The sequence below is a fragment of the Oncorhynchus gorbuscha genome, linkage group LG01, assembly GCF_021184085.1.
Source record: "Oncorhynchus gorbuscha isolate QuinsamMale2020 ecotype Even-year linkage group LG01, OgorEven_v1.0, whole genome shotgun sequence".
NCBI lineage: Eukaryota > Metazoa > Chordata > Actinopteri > Salmoniformes > Salmonidae > Oncorhynchus > Oncorhynchus gorbuscha.
This window is the reverse complement of record NC_060173.1, coordinates 99,061,531-99,088,786: the sequence shown is the minus strand read 5'-3', so window position 1 is coordinate 99,088,786 and position 27,256 is coordinate 99,061,531. Positions and strand designations below refer to the sequence as shown.

Genomic DNA, 27,256 nt, shown 5'->3' with positions numbered 1-27,256 from the left:
GGGCGGGTCCCTTAACACAGCTGGATGAAAAACATCTGGATCTGCCTACACGGAACTCCAGCCAAAAGCCCCAAGCCCAACCAGTTGTTTCACTGAATACAGCTTCAATAAACTCACTACTCACATTCTCAAATACATAGAAAGATACAGTTCGACCACGACGTTTTGACCGGGTTTACATTTTTATGTTAAGATTATGGGGTGCTGGAGATTCTCGGCAGTGAATATTGTTCTTCTGTCTTTCTGTAAGTATTTTTTTATTCGTTACTCACTCCGTATTCACTTTTAAGTGTTCAGTGTCCATTGTTTCTTCAATTCCGTGAAGTTGTGAAGGGGGAGGAGGATCAAATGTTTATTCAAAGGAGGATCTGGCCGTGTAAAACAGACTCTCAAAATTACTCTATTTCTGAAATATGACAAGAATACGTTTCTTCAGTGGAAAAGTGACCTAGGTGTTATTTTCTCAATATCAGATATGTGATGGAAAAGCGGATTTAATGATAATAAACTGTCACGTTATATATTATTTCTTCCTTTCCCTTTGTTAATTTGTTTAAATCTATTTTTGTATTTACCTTAGCTATGCGATTCATTAAACCAGTAGTTTTACAACATTTGTATGTGCCTTAGCAGTTACTGTCCAACTAAAGGATTTCCTGGCAGTCAACTAAACTAAATCAATAGGAATAGTCCTCGGAAACCTCTGGAGGCACATAATCAAATTGAAATGACTGCATTGTAAAACCGTGATCCAAGTCATCCAATCTGGTGAAAAACATTTATGACACTTTGACAGTCCTTTAGCTATGCCTGTTTGAATTATTATCAGCAGACTTTGAATGTTTAATAGAATTTCACTTGAAATCATGTATTGTTTACTTCGATGTTCAAAGGTTTGCCAATATTAACAGAATCTGAAGTAAACTAAACTAACTAACTTTTGTCTCAAATAATTTCCCGCAATAATTTCAGATTTTATTTGAATATGAAGTCAATAAGCTATAACAACAACTCACAAACATTAGGGTTATTTTATTTAAGGACATAAAAATAAACAACCCTGGCTTGATCATGACATCAATGTAACTGTGACAAGTTTATTAGACCCGGTCTCAGTAGTTGTGATAGTGAAAAAATACAATAGAACTGTGATGTGATGTGACCACATCAAAAAATGTTACTGCTGCCAACTGTAATGAAAATTTCCAAACAGGAAATTGATTCTGAGACTCAATTATCCCTGCTGCATGCAAATAGGGGCACTTCTCCTCAAGGAATACAAGATTGGAAGCACTGATATAGATTGAGGAGGAGTTTGTAGCTCAAGTACACTCTGTAGGCATTGTTACTGTAGAAGAAGTGGGGAAACTCCTCACTTGACCTATTTTCAGTGTGTCCTTTTGAGGACTCAAAAAGTTGCACACTTACATCTTACAAGTGATAATGAGAAATCAAAGGGACAAGATGTTGAGGAGGTGTTCGGAGGTCATGTAGCCTACTGTAAGTACTATAGAGGTAATGGTGTTCTACTCACATCTTATGAAGATTACTCCTGAGCAAAAGAAGCAACTTAAAACTCATTGATATTCATGATACAGAACTTAGTAAGAGTTGAGCAAGTCTTCTTGTGAATGATGTAACTTCTCACATGACCTATTTTCAGGGTTTTCCTTCTTGGGGACATAAGTTGCATACTTACTACTTACAAGTGATATTCGGTGATATGGAGGGAGCAAAGTGACACAGAGCACAATGAGTGCCATGACATGATGAGCTTTGTGTTGTGTTCTCTAGCCTGACCTTCCATTATCCCACATCAGCCCACAATGACAAGATTGTGATGACATAAGCAGGCAAAAATAAGATGGAAAATGCCCCTTCTTCTCCTCCTACCCCCTCCTCCTTCTCTATGTGCCCAGCTTGCGATGGCCACTGGGGACACAAACGGACCCCTGTGTGTTCTGTTAACCCATATGTGTCCCAAATGGCACCCTATTCCGTATAGAGTGCACAACATTTGACCAGAGCGCCATACACCCTGTTCAAAAGCAGTGCATAGGGTGTCATTTAGGACAAAAATATTTTTCTACTTTGCCAAGGGTGGCATTGCACTCATGGAGGAGCAAAGAACGATTCAACCGATTCACAACAGATACAGTGGCTTTTCATTGTTGAGTATGAGAAAATAGCCTGTAGCTATAACAAGAGAGAATACTATGCCCTCAATTTTACCTCTGGCCACTCCTCTTAATTTAGTGTCTTATTATCATCCTTTGACTAACCTTTAGGTTACAATAAGATGATTCACTTGTAATCATCTTATGTACAATGCACTCTGAAAGTATTCAGACACCTTTACTTTTTTGTTACGTTATAGCCTTATTCTGGCCTTCTAGGCAGAGTTCCTCTATCCAGTGTTCTTTTGTCCATCTTAATCTTTTCTTTTTATTGGCCAGTCTGAGATATGGATTTTTCTTTGCAACTCTGCCTAGAAGACCAGCATCCTGCCTCTTCACTGTTGACATTGAGACTGGTGTTTTGCGGGTAATATTTCATGAAGCTACCAGGACTTGTGAGGTGTCTGTTTCTCAAACTAGACATCCTAATATACTTGTCCTCTTGCTCATTTGTGCACTAGGGCCTCCCACTCCTCTTTCTATTCTGGTTAGAGACCGTTTGCGCTGTTCTGTGAAGGGAGTAGTACACATCGCTGTACGAGATCTTCAGTTTCCTGGATATTTCTCTCATGGAATAGCCTTCATTTCTCAGAACAAGATTAGACTGACGAGTTTCAGAATAAAGTGCTTTGTTTCTGGCCATTTTGAGCCTGTAATCAAACCCATAAATGCTGATGCTCCAGATACTCAACTAGTCTAAAGAAGGCCCGTTTTATTGCTTCTTTAATCAGATCAACAGTTTTCAGCTGTGCTAACATAATTGCAAAATGGTTTTCTAATTATAAATTAGCCTTTTAAAATGATAAACTTGGATTAGCTAACACAACGTGCATTGGAACATAGGAGTGATGATTGCTGATAATGGGCCTCTGCACACCTATGTAGATATTCCATTAAAAATTAATAATCAGCCGGTTCCAGCTACAATAGTCATTAACAACATTAACAATGTCTACACTGTATTTCTGATCAATTAGATATTATTTTAATGGACAACAAAATGTGCTTTTCTTTCAAAAACAAGGACATTTCTAAGTGACCACAAACTTTTGAATGGTTGTGTATATTTTTTACATAAGTATTCAGATCCTTTACACAGTACTTTGTTGAAGCACCTTTGGCAGTTATTACAGCCTTGAGTCGTCTTGGGTATGATGCTACAAGCTTGGCACAACTGGGGAGCTTCTCCCATTCTTCTCTGAAAATCCTCCCAAGCTCTGTCAGGTTGGATGTTCGATGATGTTCGATCAGGTGCAAGTCCGGGCTCTGGCTGAGCCACTCAAGGACATTCAAAGACTTATTCCGAAGCCACTCCTGCATTGTATTGGCTGTGTGCTTAGGGTCGTTGTCCTTTTGGAAGTTGAACGTTTGCCCCAATCTGAGGTCCTGAGCACTCTGGAGAAGGTTTTCATCAAGGATCTCTCTGTACTTTGCGTCATTTATCTTTCCCTCAATCCTGACTAGTCTCCTAGTTCCTGCCGCTAAAAAACATCTGCTCAACATGATGCTGCCACCACCATGCTTCACCGTAGAGATGGTGCCAGGTTTCCTCCAGACGTGATTCTGGGCATTCAGGCCAAAGAGTTCAATCTTGGTTTTGTTAGACCAGAGAATCGTGTTTCTCATGGTCTGAGAGTCCATTAGGTGCCTTTTGGCAAACTCCAAGCGGGCTGTCATGTGCCTTTTATTGAGGAGTGGCTTCCGTCTGGCCACTCTACCATAAAGACCTGATTGGTGGAGTGCTGCAGAGATGGTTGTCCTTTTTGAAGGTTCTTCCACCTCCACAAAGGAACTCTGGAGCTCTATCAGAGTCACTTCCCTGGCCAAAGGCCCTTCTCCTCCAATTGCTCATGTTGGCCGGGGGGCCAGCTCTAGGAAGAGTCTTGGTGGTTCCAAACTTCTTCCATTTAAGAGTGATGCACTGTCAACTGTGGGACCTCATATAGACAGGTGTGTGCCTTTCCAAATCATGTCCAATCAATTGAATTTAGCACAGTGGACTCCAATCAAGTTGTAGAAACAGCTCAAGTATGATCAATGGAAACAGGATGCACCTGAGCTCAATTTTGAGTCTCAAAGCAAAGGGTCTGAATGCTTATGTAAATAAGTTATTTCTGTTGTTTTTTATTACATTCGCAAAAATGTCTAAAAACGTGTTATTGCTTTTTTATTATGGGGGTATTGTGTGTAGATTGATTAGGGAAAAAAATATGTTATACATTTTAGAATAAGGCTGTAATGTAACAAAATGTGGAAAAATCAAGAGTTCTGAATACTTTCTGAATGCACTGTATCTAATGCAATATTCATATCTCATGTTGTTTTAATGCATTGAATATTGATACATTGATTGTGTTATGCTTGAGGTCCAGCTTTAAGACTGGACTAAATCACATCATTTGATTGTTAGAACTAATATCTGGTTGTGTAAAGTTTATTTACATTTGTTAAAAAATGTCTTTTGTCATTTAGTAGACGCTCTCATCCAGAGCGCCTTACAGGAGCAATTAGGGTTAAGTATCTTACTCAAAGGCACGTCAACAGATTTTTCACCTAGTTGGCTTGGGGATTCAAACCAACGACCTTTCGATTACTGGCCCAAAGCTCTTAACCACTAGATGTTTTATTTATTTAACCTTTATTTAACTAGGCAAGTCAGTTAAGAACACATTTTTATATACAATGATGGCCTACCAAAAGTCAAAGGCCTCCTGTGGGGACGAGGGCTTGGGATTAAAAATACTAAATAAATACAATATAAATATAGGACAAAACACACATCACAACAAGAGAGACAACACAACACTTCATAAAGAGGGACCTAAGACAACAACATAGCAAGGCAGCAACACATGACAACACAGCATGGTAACAACGCAACATAACAACAACATGGTAGCAGCACAAAACATGGTACAAACATTATTAGGCACAAACAACAGCACAAAGGGCAAGACGGTAGAGACAACAATACATCACACAAAGCAGCCACAGCTGTGTCCATGATTGAGTCTTTAATTTAAGAGATTGAGATTAAACTGTCCAGTTTGAGTGTTTGTTGCAGCTTGTTCCAGTCGCTAGCTGCAGCAAATTGGAAACAGGATCGACCCAGAGATTTGTGTGCTTTTGGGACCTTTAACAGAGTGTGACTGGCAGAACGGGTGTTGTGTGTGGAGGATGAGGGCTGCAGTAGAGATCTCAGATAGGGGGGAGTGAGGCCTAAAAGGGTTTTATAAATAAGCATCAATCAGTGGGTCTTGCGACAGATATACAGAGATGACCAGTTTACAGAGGAGTATAGAGTGCAGCGATGTGTCCTTTAAGGAGCATTGGTGGCAAATCTGATGGCCGAATGGTAAAGAACATCTAGCTGCTCGAGAGCACCCTTACGTACCAATCTATAAATGATGTCTCTGTAATCTAGCGTGGGTAGGATGGTCATCTGAATCAGAGTTAGTTTGGCAGCTGGGGTGAAAGAGGAGCGATTACGATAGAGGAAACCCTATTTATTGTTTAAGACGAGGCAGGATCGCTCAAAGGGATATATGTGCAGTAGTCCTGGGTAATGTAATTGTGCTATTGTCTATTTAATCAGGAAATGCTTTCCTTTTGAGTCCTGTGGAGTGGGATTTCAGCATGCTGCATTAATAATGGGGAGATTGGTTGGTGTGGAACGGGCCAACTAATGGCCTGGTTTGGTTACTTTGCTCGATGTGGGGCTCAGCAAGTCTGTCACTTATACAGTAAAACCAGCAGCATACCACCCTGCATACCACTGCTGGCTTGCTTCTGAAGCTAAGCAGGATTGGTTCTGGCCAGTTCCTGGTTGGGAGACCAGATGCTGCTAGAAGTGGTGTTGGAGGGCCAGTAGGAGGCACTCTTTCCTCTGGTCTAAAAAAAATATCCCAATTCCACAGGGCAGTGATTGGGGACACTGCCCTGTGTAGGGTGCCGTCTTTTGGATGGGATGTTAAACGGGTGTCCTGACTCTCTGAGGTCATTAAAGATCCCATGGCACTTATTGTAAGAGTAGTGGTGTTAACCCCGGTGTCCTGGCTAAATTCCCAATCTGACCCTCAAACCATCATGGTCACTTAATAATCCCCAGTTTACAATTGGCTCATCAATCCCCCTCCTCTCCCAGGTCGTTGCTGCAAATGAGAAAGTGTTCTCAGTCAATTTACCTGGTAAAATAAGGGATAAATAAAGAGTTTACTGTTTGAACTAAGATTTTTCTAATGTATAGCTAACTTTGCACAAACATGCACTTTACAACGACACGAGGACAGTTCTCTGTCCAAAAGGACAAAAGGAATGAGAGTGCAGATGAGAAAAATAAGAGATGTGGGAGTTTTCTTGTTTTATTTACCCATATTAGGCGAACTAACTTGAACAATAGCAACATCACCATCAACACATAATGTAGAGGATGTTGCATGTTCTGGTGATGTCTTGAACATATCTTCTAAAAACAAGATCCAGACAGAATTCAATAAACATTTGAACCTACTGAGCTTAGACTACATTACATTTTTACAGAACTGATTCGATTTAAAGACCTCGCTACTTTCTTAGATTTTTCCTTAAAACCCACATTATTTGAGAGGGTAAATATACATGTATTACAGTATGGACCTGATCTTTTTAGAAACATTAACCTTTCAGCTCTTCCACTGTGTTGGTGTTTTTTTGTGTGGTGAATATAGTCAGTGTAGTTATAAAAATAAAATCACAGATCCTACCAATTACGATCTACCCATTTCAGACCAACTTGTATTGAGACTTGAGGCTGAAACTGAAAACCAAATAAATGCAGCCAACATCCCTGGGCCTCCCGGTTGTAAGCATGCAGCAGAGTGGTTGGATTTCCCATAAGACACAAAGGGACCGAGCTTCAAACTTGGCTCAGGCGAAACTTCTGGCTTCAATTTATTTCTGGAGCAGTCACTGCTGATTTTAATTAGTTGAACGTTTGTGGAGGGTGCTTTTTCTTGTTGCTTACCCAGCCTTTTTAGTTGTATTTTTTTCTCTATTTTCTCCCCCCTCTCTTCCTTAGTCTTTGTGTGTGTGTGTGTGTGTGTGTGTGTGTGTGTGTGTGTGTGTGTGTGTGTGTGTGTGTGTGTGTGTGTGTGTGTGTGTGTGTGTGTGTGTGTGTGTGTGTGTGTGTGTGTGTGTGTGTGTGTGTGTGTGTGTGTGTGTGTGTATTTTGATGGTTGGCATTGGCCAACATCTGGAAGCCTTTGTGTAATATGTGTACAGCCTCTTTTAATGTTTGCATAGTTTTGTTAGATCACCATCCCTCCCGGAGTAATAAAAATCCCTCATCTGGCTTGAATCAGCCATTAATATTGTTGTTATGTGGAAACACAAGCAGGGAGGGAACGGCAGATAAGATATGTGGGAAGGAACAGTCACTATGCCTCTTCTAGAGCCTGTGTCAAACCACAGCACCACAGCCAAACCAGGCCTGAGCCAAATACATATTCACTGTGTTTCATTTACAATCAAAAACTTGGAATCTATTATATACTTTGTACATAAGCAAAAATGTATAATAAAACATAAATATTTTTAATAAGAACCAGTTACTAGTAAAGCTTCCCTGTATGTCAATTGTCTCTACCAAGAGGTCTGGACCGTTATGGCAGAGGAATGGGAATGCTCTACTCTGGCTGTTCATGTTAGACCCACTGCTGGCGGGGAATAAATCATGCATTTCAGTGTCATGCAATTCGGTTTGGAAGCACCCTCAAACGCCTACAGTATGAGGCACAGAGTCAAATTGGGCCAATGTCTGCAGACCTTCACACATTATGGATATCCTATCCCAGCCCTTTGCTTATCTAGATAAACCAGGGGTGCGTCCCAAATGGAATCCTATTCCATTTATAGTGAACTACTTTTGTCAGGTTTTGATCAGAACCCATAGGGCTGTGGTCAAAAGTAGTGCATTCTCCAGAGAATAGGGTGTCATTTGGGATGCACCCTTAGGGCTGTGCCTGCAACCTATCTGATGTGGCTTGTCACAATAAAAAGTGTGTGCTCTAAAATGCAGAACATTTGGCAGATCGGTGTGATAACAATATGGTTTTGGAGATATATCAAAACTTGATTTGAAAGTTAACTTTGTCTTCTGAAGAATGTTGTGAAAACCTGTTTAGCCTTGGTTTATAGTCACAGAGCCATGTAAAGTTGTATAGCCTGACCCTTTGGTTCTGTTTTGTGCCAGCAATTCTATCTGGAGCCAGAACTGCTTTCCTCTGATTATTGTGCGTGTGTGTATGTGCTTGCCTGCGCATGTGTATTCACTTACATGTGTGCATGTGTGTGTATTCCACAGGCCTTCCCATCCTCTCCTTCACACACATCAAGACCAGCCTGTGTAAGTGGTGTGACTACTCCAGCCCTATCTGTGAGGACAGTGTGTGTTACACCAACTGTTCCCTCTCCTCCTTCTGTAATCTGAGTGAAGAGATCTGCGTTGCTATATGGTAAGTGTGCAGGTTTCCTAAATTCAAGTTTATTTGAAATAGGCTATATAAAGAATGAGCCTCTCCAATTAAAAGCAGCAAGAACGTTATGGACAAATACATACAGATATACATACAACAACTAGTAATGTTGATCTGGTTTAGCTTATAAGGGCGGCAGGTAGCCTAGTGGTTAGAGTGTTGGGCCAGTAACCGAAAGGTTGCTGGGTCGCATCCCTGAGCTGACAAGGTAAATGTTTCATAATATATCACTAGCCACTTTAAACAATGCTACCTTATATAATGTTACTTACCCTACATTATTCATCTCATATGCATATGTATATACTGTACTCTACATCATCGACTGCATCCTTATGTAACACATGTATCACTAGCCACTTTAACTATGCCACTTTGTTTACTTTGTCTACACACTCATCTCATATGTATATACTGTACTCGATACCATCTACTGTATGCTGCTCTGTACCATCACTCATTCATATATCCTTATGTACATGTTCCTTATCCCCTTACACTGTGTATAAGACAGTAGTTTTGGAATTGTTAGTTAGATTACTTGTTGGTTATCACTGCATTGTCGGAACTAGAAGCACAAGCATTTCGCTACACTCGCATTAACATCTGCTAACCATGTGTATGTGACAAATAAAATTAGATTTGATTTGATTTGTTCTCCCCCTGAACATGGCAGTTAACCCACTGTTCCCTGGTAGGCTGTCATTGTAAATAAGAATTTGTTCTTAACTAGCTTGCCTAGTTAAATTTAGAAAAAACATATACAGTGGGGCAAAAAAGTATGTAGTCAGCCACCAATTGTGCAAGTTCTCCCACTTAAAAAGATGAGAGAGGCCTGTATATGGACAATATACCACAGCTAAGGGCTGTTCTTATGCAACGTGGAGTGCCTACATACAGCCCTTAGCAGTGGTATATTGGTCAGATACCACAATCACCCGAGGTGCCTTATTGCTTTTGTAAATGGTTACCAACGTAATTGGAGCAGTAAAAATATTTTTTTTGTCAAACCTGTGATATACGGTCTGATATACCACGGCTGTCAGCCAATCAACATTCAGGACTCGAACCACCCAGTTTGCTTTCCTATGTTTGCAATGAAGCGGACAAAGTCAATTGTGTCTCTATTTGATTGCTACTCTCAGTCTGGTATGCTGGAACCTGGTGGTCAAACCTCTACAGTAATAAATAAATAGTTTCCTATGGGCCCTGGTCAAAAGTAGTTCATGTTTTAGGGTATGCATACTTGGTCTTAGTTCCTGCCCTCATAGCCCCTCCTAGCCCAGGGTGGTTGTTTCTGTAAAGTCTATTGGCTGCTCCAATGGCACCCTATGGTCACTGGTCAACAGTGGTGCACTACATAGAGAATATGGTGCCATTTGGGATGCATACGGATTGAAAGAGATTGGTGTTATTGAGACTGGTGTTGCTGGCAGGCAGGATACAAAGCAGATTGGATTGACCATTTGTAAAATAAAAACTTCTAGTCCACTCAAACAAATCATGCATAACAATTCCTCACAAAACCACAAAAGTAAAAAGGCAACTTCCAGACTCATTTTCCTATTCTAAAATAGTTCAGCCATTTCCGTTTACTAGTTTGATAAATAACTTTTGTGTGTGTGTGTGTGTGTGTGTGTGTGTGTGTGTGTGTGTGTGTGTGTGTGTGTGTGTGTGTGTGTGTGTGTGTGTGTGTGTGTGTGTGTGTGTGTGTGTGTGTGTGTGTGTGTGTGTGTGTGTGGGCCTGCACACATGTGTGTCCGTTTGCCTGCTCGCCTGCCTGCCTCTCTGCCTGTCTGCTTGCCTGTGTTTGTGGGTTTCCATGTGACCCAGGCGGAAGGACAACCAGAGTATGAGTGTGAAGACGTTATGCCACCAGCCTCAGCAGCCCCTGGAGAACATCATGTTGTCTAACTACTCCTCCAACGAGTGTGTGATGACTCCTCATCCCTCTGAGGACGGGGTCCTGTTCGTCTGTGGCTGCCTGGGAGAACACGAGTGCAACGATAAGCTCATATTCGACAAGGGCTCCAATGGTAAGAAGCAATTTTTTTTAACCCTGGAACCAGGCGTGGTGTACATGGTGCAACCAGACATTTCTTACATTGAGAAGTATTTTATTATGATTATTTAAGTATTTGACGATTAATTCGGATTATTTACAATTTAGTCTAAATATGTATAATGTACAGTGCCTTCAGAAAGTGTTCATACCCCTTGACTTATTCCACATTTTGTTACAGCCTGAATTCAAGATGGATTAAATATGATAATGTTTTCACCCATCTACACACAATTCCCCATAATGACAAAGTGAAAACATGTTTTTAGAAATGTTTGCAAATTTGTTGAAAATGAAATACAGAAATATCTTATTCACGAATGACACCTACTCATTCAAGGGTTTTTGTTCATTTTCTCTATTTTGTACATTGTAGAATAATAGCAAAGACATCAAAACTATGAACTAACACATATGGAATAATGTAGTAACCAAAAAAGTGTTAAACAAATCAAAATATATTTGAGATTTGAGATTTTTCAAAGTAGCCACCCTCTGCCTTGATGACAGCTGTGCACACTCTTGGCATTCTCCCAACCAGATTCATGAAGTAGTCACCTGGATTGCATTTCACTTAACAGGTGTGCCTGGTTAAACGTTATTTTGTGGAATTTCTTTCCTCCTTAATGTTTTTGAGACAATCAGTTGTGTGGTGACAAAGTAGGGGTGGTATACAGAATATAGTCCTATTTGGTAAAAGACCAAGTCCATATTTTGTATTTATTTGATTTATTTCACCAGGTAGGCCAGTTGAGAACAAGTTCTCATTTACAACTGCGACCTGGCCTAGATAAAGCAAACAGTGCGACAAAAGCAACAACACAGAGTTACACATAAACAAACGCACAGTCAATAACACAATAGAAAAATCTATGTACAGTTGTGTGCAAATGTAGAAGAGTAGGGAGGTAAGGCAATACGTAGGCCATGGAGGTGAAATAATTACAATTTAGCATTAACACTGGAGTGATAGATGTGCAGATGATGATGTGCAAGTAGAGATACTGGGGTGGCAAACAGCAAGAGGATAAATAACAATATGGGGATGAGATAGCAGGGTGAGCTATTTACAGATTGGCTGTGTACAGGTACAGTGATCGGTAAGCTGCTCTGACAGCTGATGCTTAAAGTTAGAGAGGGAGATAAAAGACTCCAGCTTCAGTGATTTTTGCAATTCGTTACAGTCATTGGCAGCAGAGAACTAGAAGGAAAGGTGACCAAAGGAAGTGTTGGCTTTGGGGATGAACAGTGAAATATACCTGCTGGAGCGCGGGCAACGGGTGGGTGTTGCTATGGTGACCTGTGAGCTGAGATAAGGCGGGGCTTTGCCTAGCAAAGACTTATAGATGACCTGGAGCCAGTGGGTTTGGCGACGAATATGTAGTGAGGGCCAGCCAACGAGAGCATACAGGTCGCAGTGGTGGGTAGTATATGGGGCTTTGGTGACAAAACAGATGGCACTGTGATAGACTACATCCAGTTAGCTGAGTAGAGTGTTGGAGGCTATTTTGTAAATGACATCGCTGAAGTTGAGGATAGGTAGGATAGTCAGTTTTACGAGGGTATGTTTGGAAGCATGAGTGAAGGAGGCTTTGCTGCGAAATAGGAAGCCGATTTTAGATTTAATTTTGGATTGGAGATTCTTAATGTGATTCTAGAAGGAGAGTTTACAGTCTAACCAGACACCTAGGTATTTGTAGTTGTCCACATATTCTGAGTCAGAACCGTCCCGAGGCGGGTGGGGGCAGCAATCGGTTAAAGAGCATGCATTTAGTTTTACTAGCATTTAAAAGCAGTTGGAGGCCACGGAAGTAGAGTTGTATGGCATTGAAGCTCGTTTGGAGGGTTGTTGTCCAAAGAAGGCACCCCATAGAGACTGCCAGAGGTCCGGACAACATGCCCTCCGATTTGACACACTGAACTATATCTGAGAAGTAGTTGGTGAACCAGGTGAGGCAGTCATTTGAGAAGCCAAGGCTATTGAGTCTGCCGATAAGAATGAGGTGATTGACAGAGTCGAAGGCCTTGGCCAGGTCGATGAAGACGGCTGCACAGTACTGTCTTTTATCGATGGTGGTTATGATATCAGCATGGCTGAGGTGCACCCATGACCAGCTCGGAAACCAGATTGCATAGTGGAGAAGGTACGGTGTGATTCGAAATGGTCGGTGATCTCTTTGTTAACTTGGCGTTCGACGATTTTAGAAAGACAGGGTAGGATGGATATAGGTCTATAACAGTTTGGGTCTAGAGTGTCTCCCCCTTTGAAGAGGGGGATGACCGCGGCAGCTTTCCAATTTTTGGGGATCTTTTGGGGGTTGCAACAATTTTGGCGGATCATTTTAAAAAGAGAGGGTCCAGATTGTCTATCCCAGCTGATATGTAGGGATCCAAATTTTGCAGCTCTTTCAGAACATCGGCTGTCTGGATTTGGGTGAAGGAGAAGCGGGGGGGGGGGGATTTATCGGTGGTGACAGTGTTACCTAGCCTCAGTGCAGTGGGTAGCTGAGTGGAGGTGCTCTTATTCTCCATGGACTTTACAGTGTCTGTTCTTAGTTCTACATTTTTTTTGGAACGGGGCATGCTTATTTAAGATGGTGAGGAAAGCATTTTTAAAGAGCAACCAGGCATCCTCTACTGACGGGATGAGGTCAATATCCTACCCGGGGCAGGTTGATTAGAAAGGCCTGCACGCTGAAGTGTTTTAGGGAGCATTTGATAGTGATGAGGGGTGGTCGTTTGATCGCGTACCCATTACACACGCAGGCAATGAGGCAGTTATTGCTGAGATCAAATCAAATCAAATCAAATCAAATGTATTTGTCACTGACACATGGTTAGCAGATGTTAATGCGAGTGTAGCGAAATGCTTGTGCTTCTAGTTCCGACAATGCAGTAATAACCAACGAGTAACCTAACAATTCCAAAATGAATACCTTATACACACAAGTGTAAAGGGATAAAGAATATGTACATAAAGATATATGAATGAGTGATGGTACAGAACGGCATAGGCAAGATGGAGTAGATGGTATAGAGTACAGTATATACATATGAGATGAGTAATGTAGACAAAGTGGCATAGTTTAAAGTGGCTAGTGATACATGTATTACATAAAGATGCAGTAGATTATATAGAGTACAGTATATACATATACATATGAGATGAGTAATGTAGGGTATGTAAACATTATATTAAGTAGCATTGTTTAAAGTGGCTAGTGATATATTTTTTACATCAATTTCCATCAATTTTCATTATTAAAGTGGCCGGAGTTGAGTCAGTGTGTTGGCAGCAGCCACTCGATGTTAGTGGTGGCTGTTTAACAGTCTGATGGCCTTGAGATAGAAGCTGTTTTTCAGTCTCTCGGTACCTGCTTTGATGCACCTGTACTGACCTCGCCTTCTGGATGATAGCGGGGTGAACAGGCAGTGGCTCGGGTGGTTGTTGTCCTTGATGATCTTTATGGCCTTCCTGTGACATCGGGTGGTGTAGGTGTCCTGGAGGGCAGGTAGTTTGCCCCCTCTGCTGGTTGAAGACAGCAGAGGTGTATTTAGAGGGCAAGTTGGTCATGATATCTATGAGGGTGGTTATGGATTTAGGTTATGGATTTAGGGTTGTACCTGGTAGGTTCCTTGATCATTTGTGTGAGATTGAGGGCATCTAGTTTAGATTGTGGTGTTAATTAATCATGTCCCAATTTAGGTCACCTAACAGTACGAACTCTGAAGATAGATGGGGGGCAATCAATTCACATATGGTGTCCAGGGCACAGCTAGGGGCTGAAGGGGGTCTATAACAAGCAGCAACAGTGAGATACTTGTTTCTGGAAATGTGGATTTTTAAAAGTAGAAGCTGGAATCATTTTGGATAGTATGACAGAACTCTGCAGGCTATCTCTGCAGTAGATTGCAACTCCTCCCCCTTTGGCAGTTCTGTCATGTCGGAAAATGTTATAGTTAGGGATGGAAATTTCTGGATTTTTGGTGGCCTTCCAAAGCCAGGATTCAGACATGGCTAGGACATCCAGGTTGGCAGAGTGTGCTAAAGCAGTGAATAAAACAAACTTCGGGAGGAGGCTTCTAATGTTAACATGCATGAAACCATGGCTTTTACGGTTACAGAAGTCAACAAATGAGAACGCCTGGGGAATGGGAGTGGTGATGGGGGCTAGAGGGCCTGGGTTAGACTCTACATCACCAGAGGAACAGAGGAGGAGGAGAATAAGGGTATGGCTAAAGGCTATAAAAACTGGTCGTCTTGTGCGTTCGGAACAGAGAGTAAAAGGAGCAGATTTCTGGGTGTGGAAGAATAGATGAAAGAATAGAGGCACCAGTTTAGCCAGGTGAGGTGACCGCATGTATGGGGGGGTGGAACAAAAGGTCTATCTAAGGCATATTGGGGAAGGCTAGGGGCTCTACTGTGAAATAAGAAGACAATAATCACAGAGACAAAGACAATATTATGGCAAGAACAGCTCAAACAAGCAAAGAGAACTGACAGTCCATCATTACTTTAAGACATGAAGGTCAGTCCATCCGGAAAATGTCAAGAAATCTGGAATGTTTCTTCAGGCACAATCGCAAAAACCAACAAGCACTATGATGAAACTGGCTCTTGTGAGGACCGCCACAGGAAAGGAAGACCACAGAGTTACCTCTGCTGCAGAGGATACATTTATTAGAGTTACAAGCCTCAGAAATTGAAGCCCAAATAATTGCTTCAGAGAGTTCAAGTTACAGACACATCTCAACATCAACTGTTCAGAAGAGACTGCGTGAATCAGTTATTTTTGGTCTATTTGCTGCAAAGAAACCACTTCTAGAGGACACCAATAATAAGAAGAGACTTGCTTGGGCCAAGTAACATGAGCAAGGGACATTAGACCACTGTAAATCTGTCCCTTGGTTTGAGTCCAAATTTGAGATTTTTGGTTCCAACCGCTATGTCTTTGCGAGATGCAAAGTAGGTGAACGGATGATCTCCGCATGTGTGGTTCCCACTATGAAGCATGGAGGAGGAAGTGTGATGGTGTGGGGGTGCCTTGCTGGTGACACTGTCTATGATTTATTTAGAATTTAAGGCACACTTAACCAGCATGGCTATCACAGCATTCTGCAGCGATATGCCACCCCTTGTGGTTTGCGCTTAGTGGGACTATAATTTGTTTTTCAACAGAACAATGACCCACAAATTAACGTTTAAAAAGGCACACCTGTTAATTGAAATGCATTCCAGGTGACTACCTCATGAAACTGGTTGAGAGAATGCCAAGAGTGTGCAAAGCTGTCATCAAGGCCAAATGTGGCTTTTTTTAAAGAATCTAAAATCTAAAATATATTTTGATTTGTCTAACACTTTTTTGGTCACTACATGATTCCATATGTTTTAGTTCATGGTTTTGATGGCTTCACTAGAAAATAGTCAAAATAAAGAGAAACCCTTGAATGACTAAGTGTGTCCAAACTTTTGACTGGTACTGTAAGTATGCACACCCCTGAGTCAATACAATGTAGAAGCACTTTGGTGGTGAATACAGCTTTGAGCCATCTTATGTATCAGCTTTGCACATCTGGATTTGAGGATTTTCTCCCAATCTTCCTTGAAGATTTTCTGGAGCTCTGTTAAATTAGATGGGGAGCGGCGGTGAACAGCAATCTTCAAGTATTTCCACAGATTTTCAATGGGATTCAAGTTTGGGCTTTGGCTGGACCATCATGGACTTTCACATTATTGTTCCAAAGCCATTCCAGCATTGCTTTTGCTGTATGCTTGGGGTCCAGTCTAAGGTCGTTTTCATTCTGAAGCAGGTTCTCATCAAGGAGTTGCCTGTATTTGGCGCCATTCATTGTTCCCTCATCCTTACCTGTGTTCCTGCCGCTGAAAAGCATCCCCATAGCATGATACTGCCACAACCATGCTTCACGGTAGGGATGGCGTTAGACAGGTGATGAGCTGTGTCTGGCTTTCTCCAGACTTAGCTCCTCATTCAGGCCAAAGAGTTACATTTGTCTCATCAGACCACAGAATATTTTGCTCTGAGACTTTCACGTGCCTTTTTGCAAACTCCAGGCATACTGTCATGTGCCTTTTTCTCAGGATTGGATTCTATTTGGCCACTCTCCCATAAAGCCAAGATTGGTGAAGTGCTCTAGAGACATTTGTCCTTCTGGCAGGTTCTGTCATATCAGCTAAGGAACTCTGTCGTTCTGTCAGAGTAGTCATTGGGTTCTTGGTCACCTCCTTGACCAAGGTCCTTCTTGCCTGGTTGCTCAGTTTGGTCAGACGGCCAGCTCTATGCAGAGTGGGTAGTTATATATTTTTTTCCATTTCCCAGTGATGGAGACCATTGTGCTTTTGGAAACTTCACTATTATTAAACTTGTTTTATACCCTCCCCCAGATATATGCCTCATCACAATCCTAACTCGGAGATCTACGGACTGTTCCTTGGACTTCATGGTATAATTTCTGCTTTGACATACACTGTCAACTGTGGGACCCTAAATAGACAGGTGTGTTCTTTTCTAAATCTTGTCCAAACAATTTAATTGGCCACAGGTGGACTCCAATCAAGTTGTAGTGACATCTCAAGGAAGATCAAAGGAAATTGGATGCACCTGAGCTCAATTTTGAGTGTCATAGCAAAGTGGTGTGAATACTTATGTAAATGAGATATTTCTGCATTTAATTTTCAATAAATTTGAACAATTAAAAAACAAACATGTTTTCGCTTCGTCATTATAGGATATTGTGTGTAGATGGGTGAGAGAATTAAAAACAAAAAAATCAATTTTGAATTCAGGCTGTTAAACAACAAGATGTGGAATAAGTCAAGGGGTATGAATACTTTCTGAAGGCACTTTAAATACTACAAAATGTAGTAGTAGTAGTAATGTTGTATACTTACCTATGATCAGATTCCATGTTGTCTTCACTGTGTTTTTAACTGTGTCCTCAGGTTTTTCCAAGCTCAAGAGTAAAGATGTGATTCCAGTGGTAGTGATCAGCCTGGTCCCTCCCTTCTTAGTGGCTATCATTGCTTCCATGGCTTTCTACCTGTACCGTACCAAACAGCCCAGCAAGCAGCCCAAAGACTGGGCTCCCAAACGCACACACTACAAGGTGGGTGGAACACTGAAAAATATAATAGCTTCCAATTGGTTATTGTGTGTCCCAACTGGCACCCAACAACATAGTGCACTCCTTTTGACCAGAGCCCATAGGTCCCTGGTCAAAAGTAGTGCACTATATAGGGAATAGGATGCTATTTGGGACACAACCATAACCAACTGGAAGCAATTTATAAAAAGCTGTCAACTAAAATCCCCTATTGGATGGGTTGCTAAAGGCGACTTGATACATAACTACAAATATAGTTAATTCATTCATTCACCAGGCCTTAGACATCCCGGAGGGACTTAGTGGGGACGTCATCACCAGTGGTGAGGACTGCCATGGCAAACGGTCAGCCATCAATGGCGACACCACCTCTGACATGTGTCCTGTCCGGGCCTATAACTTCAACCACAACATGGAGCAGCTGCCTATCCAGCTGGAAGCCTTGGTGGGGAAGGGTCGCTTCGCTGAGGTGTGGCGGGCCAAGCTCCACCACCAGGCCGTGGGTTCTCTGTACGAGACAGTGGCAGTGAAGGTGAGGGTTCTTACTTCTCCCCTGTTTTGTTTTCCTTCTCCCTAAATGGCACCATATTCCCTATGTAACGCACTGCTTTTGACCAGGGCCCATTGGGCTCTGGTCAAAAGTAGTACACTGTGTAGGAAGTAGGTTGTAATTAGGTACACATTTGTTTTCCCTCTCCCATTAAAAAAAATACTATTCTTTAAAGTGTTCTGGATGAATGAATACCTTATTGTCCATTTAGGGGAAATTTGTCTATACACAAAAACACAAGACATACAACACTTCACTTATGTGCAACTCATATCAAAAGACAAACTTCAGACAGACATACACTGTAGATGAATACTGTAAGTGTGGGTTTGCTTTATAGTCCGTCTGTGTTTAGGAATCTGATGCTGTTTGGAATAAATCATTTGCGTTCCCGGTTTGTTCTGCAGAGTGGGGTTTTGAGTGTTGGCTGGACTGTACCATTTTATATTGGTCGTTCAGAGGGTGTGTGATGTCTTTATTGATGTGATATAAGACTTTGAATACGTTTTGATTTGATATTTGATTTGAAGATCTTCCCATCTGTGGAGTACGTGTCCTGGAGTAAGGAGAGGGCCATCTTCTCTGACGCCAACCTGGAGCACGACAATGTGGTTAAATTCCTGACAGCAGAGGAGCGAGGGCCCTCCGGCTCCCCTCAGAGGCAGTACTGGCTGGTCATGGCCTATCACAGCCTTGGGAACCTGCAGGTATGTTTATCTTTGTCAGTGGTGTAAATTCCTTAAGTAAAAATACCTTACACTACTACTTAAGTTGTTTTTTAGGGTATCTGTACATTACTTTACTATTTTTTATAGGGCGTACATATATTTTAGATATTTTTTACTTTACTCCACTACATTCCTAAAGAATATCATGTACCATACATTTCCCCTGACACCCAAAAGTACTGGTTACAAATTGAATGCTTAGCAGGACAGAAAAATTGTCAATTTCTCACACTTATCAAGAGAACATCCCTGGTCATGCCTCTGATCTGGCGGACTCACTAAACACAAATGCTTAGTTTGTAAATTATGTGTGAGTGTTGGAGTGTGCCCCTGGCTAGCCGTAAATGTAAAAAAACAAGAAAATCATGCTGTCTGCTGTAAGGGAAAAATGACATACTTACCCGATTTGTTGGATATTAATAGTAAACGGTTATATTTTTAATTAAGAATAAGACTGGCCTGCTAATACTGAGTTTTATGGTGTCTATTCTAGCTTCCTGCAGTTAGTCTGGGCGTCTGGTTAAGGAAATGGGTTTTACTAGGGATAGCATTAGCTCACAATAAGTTGGTGATAAAAAATCTAAAAGCTGGCATTCTATAGACAATATGTGGTGTGTGTGACCCAAGATAGAGAGAGCCTGGAAGAGTTTAGAATGATGCCTCATTGTCTCATCTTCCTGGCATTTGTGAAACTAAGCCTTGTTGGAAGTAAAACAACATCCTGTGCAGATAACCTGGAAGTGGACCAAGGTGGCTTATGGGAACGGTAGAAATGACTGACTGAGCATTCAGTAAGATCTCTGTTTTTTCATTATCAGTTAAGCTCTTGGCAACACAACTTAGTGTGCGGTCAACGGTTTCATTATTGCAATAATTAATCGGTGTTGAATAAATATGATTGTTTGAATAATTGTCCAAGTCTCTATCAGTAGTGACATTTCCACTACACTGGTTTGTTTAATATAAGGAATTTCAAATCCTTTATACTTTTAATTTTGATACTTATATTTGAGCAATTACATGTACTTTTGATACTTAAGTAGATTTAAAACCAAATACTTTTAGACTTTTACTCAAGTAGGATTTTACTGGGTGACTTTCAGTTTTACTTGAATCATTTTCTATTAAGGTATCTTTACTTTTACTCAAGTTTGACAATTGGGTACTTCTTCCACCACTGGCCTTTGTTTTGGTTATTGCTTAGTTGATTGAGGCCAGGATCCAATCGAAGTGACGTGGTCAACAAGCGTATTGCATTTGACTTCTAAAAGTAATTTACGCTTAAGCCGATATCCGCAGCGTTTGCCATGAATGTGATCTCTGTGAACGTTGGAGAAATTGCCTTTAAAAGGCTAAAGGGCGACTTGACACAAAAATAGATTTAATTTATTCATCCATCTATTCATTTCAGGACTTCCTGGGGGGCCACGTGTTGAGCTGGGCTGAGCTTTGTGCTATGGCTGGGTCGGTGGCTCAAGGATTGGCCCACCTTCATAGTGATACCACCCCCTGTGGGATCCCCAAGGTGCCTGTGGCCCACCGCGATCTGAAGAGCAGCAACATCGTGGTGAAGAGCAGAAGAGAGTGTGCCCTCTGTGACTTTGGTCTGGCTCTGAGGCTGGACCTCTCCCTCACAGTGGATGATTTTGCCAACAGTGGCCAGGTAAGGTGGAAGAGGTTTAATGTTCAATGTAGTCGCTAAGGGGGAACAAGGTATCAGTGTTCTACTCTAGATACAGCAACTATAAAGTAGGCCTGCATGCTGCCTTCTGACACAACTACGGTATCTGTGAAAATTCTTACAGAAAATAACAATATATTAAATTGTAGAGTCCTGGTTGAATGCCACCTTAAATAAAAACTATGCTATATGAATGAAATTGTATTATAACGCGGTGCTAAAACCAAAATGATGTTTAATGTACAGATGTAGGATCTTAAAGTAAGCCAATTTGTTACAACAGGATAATAATGCTGTAGCAACAGGACATTTGAACTATTATGTGGATTATAAATAATGGACATTTCTGTTGGGATTGATACATTTTTCAAATGGGAAAATCAAGTCTGAAATTTCACAGAGGAAATTACAAACTTTAGAAGCATTTTTAAACCTCAAATAAACTACAAGTTTAAAATGTCCTGCATTGTAGGACAGTTCTCCTGCAACAGGGTGATCAAATTTATATCTACATCTGTAATGTCCCTGTCGCTTGTTGTCCAGGTGGGGACAGCTCGCTACATGGCCCCTGAGGTGTTGGAGTCTAGGGTGAATCTGGAGGATCTGGAGGCCTTTAAACAGATGGATGTCTACTCCATGGCCCTGGTCCTCTGGGAAATGGTGTCCCGCTGTGAAGTCATAGGGGGTACATTAAGCTATTCTGCTACGGTGATTCGGGGTAAACGTTTGTAACTCAGACTTTGATTAAAGTAACATAGACTGTGTAGAATATTTGATAAATAACAAAGCGTTTACAGTGTGTTTCCTGTATTTTCATAGAGGTGAAGAGTTATGAGCCGCCCTTTGGCTCTAAGGTGTGTGACCAGCCGTGTGTGGACAGCATGAGGGACCTGGTCCTGAGGGACAGGGGCAGACCTGAGATACCCACCAGCTGGACAACACATCAGGTACACTGTGTTGTGTGTGCATGGTGAGGGAACTGGGAAGTCAGTACTCCTCTGCCCATTGAGGCCGGTATTAAATACGAGCGCTCTCGTCGATAATGCGGCTGTTGAAGGAAATGTTACCGTGTTTCCAATTGATCTGCAGATGTCGGCTAAATTGGAAATTACGTTTAAATATGAAGCGTCCTATAGCGAGGTTTCCAATTGAATCCCGGTCTGCATGATAACCTATGATAACAGTTTACAATCACATCAACTATAATTCACATTGGTTGTCAACAGGTTTGGGGTAAATTATATTCCAATTCACCCAATACAGGAAGTAAACTGATGGAATATATTACTTCCATCAGTTTACTTCCTGTATAGTACCCATCAAAACACCAGTCTCAACATCAACAGTGAAGAGGCGACTCCGGGATGCTGGCCATCTAGGCAGAGTTCCTCTGTCCAGTGTCTGTGTTCTTTTGACCATCTTAATCTTTCAATTGGAAAATTATACATTTGGATTAGCTAACACAACGTGCCATTGGAACACCGGAGTGATGGTTGCTATGTGTATATATACACATTTCTGAGCAATTTGATGTTATTTTAATGGACAAAAAATAGCTTTTCTTTCAAAAACAAGGACATTTCTAAGTGACCCCAAACTTTTGAACGGTAGTAGAACGCTGTGTACTACTCAGTAGTATATATATATATATATATATATATATATATATATATATATATATATATACTACCGTTCAAAAGTTTGGGGTCACTTAGAAATGTCCTTGTTTTTGAAAGAAAAGCTATTTTTTGTCCATTAAAATAACATCAAATTGCTCAGAAATACAGTGTCCACATTACTAATGCTGTAAATGACCATTGTAGCTGGAAACGGCTGATTTCTAATGGAATATCTACATAGGCCCATTATCAGCAACCATTACTCTGGTGTTCCAATGGCACGTTGTGTTAGCTAATCTAATTGATCATTAGAAAACCCTTTTGCAATTATGTTAATAACACAGCTGAAATCTGTTGTGCTGATTAAAGAAGCAATAAAACTGTCCTTCTTTAGACTTGTTGAGTATCTGGAGCATTAGCATTTGTGGGTTCAATTACAGGCTCAAAATGGCCAGAAACAAAGCACTTTCTTCTGAAACTCGTCAGCAAAAACACCAGTCTCAACATCAGTAAAGAGGCGACTGCAGGATGCTGGCCTTCTAGGCAGAGTTGCAAAAAAAAGCCATATCTCAGACTGGCCAATAAAAAGATTAAGATGGGCAAAAGAACAGACACTGGACAGAGGAACTCTGCCTAGATGGCCAGCATCCCAGAGTCGCCTCTTCACTGTTGATGTTGAGACTGGTGTTTTGATGGGTACTATTTAATGAAGCTGGCAGTTGAGGACTTGTGAGGCATCTGTTTCTCAAACTAGACACTCAAATGTACTTTTCCTCTTGCGCAGTTGTGCCACGAGGCCTCCCACTCCTCTTCCTATTCTGGTTAGAGCCAGTTTACACTGTTCTGTGAAGGGAGTATTACACAGCGTTGTACGAGATCTTCAGTTTCTTGGCAATTTCTCTCATGGAATAACCTTTATTTCTCAGAACAAGACTGAAGAGTTTCAGAAGAAAGTTCTTGTTTCTCGCCATTTTGAGCATGTAATCGAACCCACAAATGCTGATGCTCCAGATACTTAACTAGTCTAAAGACCAGTTTTATTCAGAACAACAGTTTTCAGCTGTGCTAACATAACTGCAAAAGGATTTTCTAATGATTCATTTGTCTATTAAAATGATAAACTTGGATTAGCTAACACAACGTGCAATTAGAACACAGGACTGATGGTTGCCGATAATGGGCCTCTGTACACCTATGTAGATATTCCATTCAAAATCAGCCGTTTCCAGCTACAATAGTCATTTACAACATTAAACAGTGTCTACACTGTATTTCTGATCAATTTGATGTTATTTTAATGGACAAATTTCCTTTTCCTTCAAAAACAAGGACATTTCTTTGGGAAAACAAACTTTTGAAAGGTTGTGTATATATATATATTTTTTTACTTTCTGTATTGACTAAATAGTCAATGAATCAAACCTTCCTGGTCCTACTCTTCCCTACTCTAGGGTATGGATCTTCTGTGCGCCACCATCAATGAGTGTTGGGACCACGACCCAGAGGCCAGGCTCACAGCCCACTGTGTGGTGGAGCGCTTTGGAAGTCTAGAAGAGGAGATGGAGCAGAAGGGGTTAGACACTATCAACAGCCAGAACAACCATCAGGGTCCTCCCTCTGGCATCTTCCCTGACTGTGACGTGGACCCTTTGACCCCTGAAACAGACACAGAGGGACCCTCATCCCTGGGCCACTGACCAAGATAATATAAGGATCACCAGAAAGAGACATTTCTGTATGATAGATTGATGGCATTCTACCCTAACAACAAAAGAAAAGGGACACATTTTTGTATGATATATTGTTTTATTTGAAGGAGCTGGTCTCCTGTTTGATTTGTATAATATAGCCTTTATGAAGTGTCTTACGAATGCACTTATGAACTTGTGACACTGAAGAGTTATTTCTGCTCCATGGAAAGTTTTGTGCACAGGATTCAGGGAAGAGAGCAAACTGGCATACCACTAATTATCATCCCAATTTAACGTGTACATTTGACCAATAACTAAAAAAGCAGATCAGTTTCCATATCTGAAGTACATAAATCCTGTAGTGAATGCTGACATGTATGCGTCACTAATGGCACCCTGTTCCTTACTACTGTTGACCAGAGCCCTATTGCTCTGATGTATACAGGGACTAAGGCGCTGTTTGGGAGGCAACAATGGTTGTTATTTGCTACAGTACAGACAGCACTATATTTTGTGACAATCTCCATTGGTGTTCCAGCTATTTAAATTGGTCCTCTTTCCTATTGGAGAGAATTTACCTTACAAGAATGATTCCCTACCACATTTTTTCTTCTTCTCAAATGAACTGCTCCATTGCCTTCTCAGTGTGTAGCCTCAAAAGCCCTATGTATACCTGCCGCTTACATGCGTTCTTCGTCCTGATCTTCTCCAGTCTTGCCAGTTTACACTTACAAGATCTGATCAAAATCAGTAAACAACGAGTCTTTTAATAATCTACACATGTCTAAAAATGTGGGAACAATCAAAATGAGTCACGATTAGGACAAAGGGCGCATGTTAAAACCAGGTATGAAGTGGCTAAAGAGCAGTGTGGTCCTCGTCCGGCCAGTATGTGTCCCAAATGCCACTATAGGCTCTGGTCAAAAGTAGTGCACTATATAGGGATTAGGGTGCCATTTGTGATGCAGCACTAGAGTTATCTCAGAGCTGAGGGGTTTGCATTTTTCTTAACCACAAGTTGCTGCGACTGTGAATGGTGAATGTTATATAGAATAGGGACCACAACACACAAACTAGCATGGAGAAATGTCCTTTTTAAGATGAAAGAAAGCCAAAGAGCATTTAATGATTCCTTTGAACTAATAGCTGCACACATACACACGTTTGGGTCACTTAGAAATGTCCTTGTTTTTGAAAGAAAAGCAATTTTTTGTACATTAAAATTACATTAAATTGATCAGAATTACAGTGTAGACGTTGGTAATGTTGTAAATTATTATTGTAGCTGGAAACGGCTGATTTTAAATGTAATATCTACATAGGCGTACAGAGGCCCATTATCAGCAACCATCACTCCTGTGTTCCAATGCACGTTTATGTTAGCTAATCCAAGTTTATCATTTTAAAAGGCTAATTGATCATTCGAAAACTCTTTTGCAATCATGTTAGCACAGCTGAAAAAGGGTGTGCTCTTTAAAAAAGCAATAAAACGGGCCTTCTTTAGACTAGTTGAGTATCTGGAGCATCAGCATTTGTGGGTTCGATTACAGGCTCAAAATGTCCAGGAACAACATACTTTATTCTGAAATTCATCAGTCTATTCTTGTTCTGAGAAATGAAGGCTATTCTATGCGAGAAATTGCCAAGAAACTGAAGATCTCGTATAACGCTGTGTATTACTCCCTTCACAGAACAGCACAAACGGTCTCAAACCAGCATAGAAAGAGGAGTGGGAGGCCCCGGTGCACAACTGAGCAAGAGAACAAGTATGTTGGAGTGTCTAGTTTGAGAAACAGATGCCTCACAAGTCCTCAAATGGCAGCGTCATTAAATAGTACCCGCAAAACACCAGTCTCAACGTCAACAGTGAAGAGCCAACTCCGGGATGCTGGCTTTCTAAGCAGAGTTGCTCTGTCTTAATCTTTTCTTTTTATTGGCTAGTCTGAGATATGGCGTTTTCTTTGCATCTCTGCCTAGAAAGCCAGAATCCCGGAGTCACCGGGGTACTATTTAATGAAACTGCCAATTGAGGACTTGTGAGGTGTCTGTTTCTCAAACTAATTTAATGGACAAAAGAAAATAGCTTTTCTTTCAAAAACAAGGACATTTCTAAGTGACCCCAAACCTTCAACGGAAGTGTGTGTGTGTGTGTGTGTGTGTGTGTGTGTGTGTGTGTGTGTGTGTGTGTGTGTGTGTGTGTGTGTGTGTGTGTGTGTGTGTGTGTGTGTGTGTGTGTGTGTGTGTGTGTGTGTGTGTGTGTGTATGTATGTATGTATGTATGTATGTATGTATGTATGTATGTATGTATGTATGTATGTATGTATGTATGTATGTATGTATGTATGTATGTATGTAATTTAAAGCTATTGCATACAACTGCATTGATTGTCAAGATGTTTTTTATGTGAAGTAGTTGCTGCCTTCATCCATTTACTAAGATAAAATTGTATTTGTTTCAGTCAAATCCTATGTCTGACCATTAATAAGGAGGGTATGACCTATTTTAATGTACAACATTGAACTCACAGTGAGAGGGACTGCTGTCCCAGACAGCCTGGTATGAGATTCTCAGATCTACACCAATTCAATCATTCAATGACTCTCTTGCTTCAAAGGTTACATTAAAGTCGTCCATCACACTAACCATGCGGACTCAATAAACAGGAGTTGGTGTAGATTCTATTAAGCCATTAAGATCAAAAGACTTTCCTCTGAGAAGCAAATGTTTGGGAAAGCAGCTCTCTTATTGTGAGGCATGACACGGACGTCCTCTTCAAATCATGAGCTGGGTCGTGTTCAATAGGTACAAAATGGAAGAAAATGGATTGAAATGTGGAAATACTATCTTAGACTTGTCCAATAAGAAGGGCTTGTTTTTGCTTTCCGTTCAAAAATGTTTTGCTACGGTGTGACTTAATGAACACAACCCAGTTTAACCCTCTTCCCCTCGGAATGGTCAAGTTTGGGGATGCACAGAGTAAGAACAAGGCCTTAACTATATGGCTTAATGTGTCTAACATTAATGATCTTATGCAGAAGATGTTATTTGACTTCTGATAAATGACCACAGATAAATACCAAATGATTGTGAACTGGTTCCACTATCTAACATGT

At 41.0% G+C, this 27,256-nt stretch overlaps 1 protein-coding gene across 4 annotated transcripts; it reads left to right on the top strand.

The window, feature by feature from the left end:
* The first annotated feature begins 46 nt into the window (after positions 1-46).
* LOC124047140 (TGF-beta receptor type-2-like) lies at positions 47-25,888 on the top strand. Of its 4 annotated transcripts, none has more exons than XM_046367778.1 (10): positions 47-245; positions 8,518-8,668; positions 10,523-10,725; positions 17,713-17,876; positions 18,151-18,405; positions 18,954-19,130; positions 20,563-20,814; positions 21,376-21,550; positions 21,652-21,779; positions 25,834-25,888. In XM_046367778.1, exons 1-10 carry the CDS (start codon positions 197-199, stop codon positions 25,861-25,863), a joined length of 1,584 nt encoding a protein of 527 aa, XP_046223734.1. In that variant the 5' UTR covers positions 47-196; the 3' UTR covers positions 25,864-25,888. The 4 variants fall into 4 exon arrangements, with proteins under 4 accessions (XP_046223734.1, XP_046223735.1, XP_046223733.1 ...); XM_046367779.1 differs by having other exon boundaries at positions 48-245; positions 21,376-21,517; XM_046367777.1 differs by lacking the exon at positions 25,834-25,888 and adding an exon at positions 23,903-25,544 and having other exon boundaries at positions 48-245; positions 21,376-21,517.
* The last annotated feature ends 1,368 nt before the right edge of the window (positions 25,889-27,256 follow it).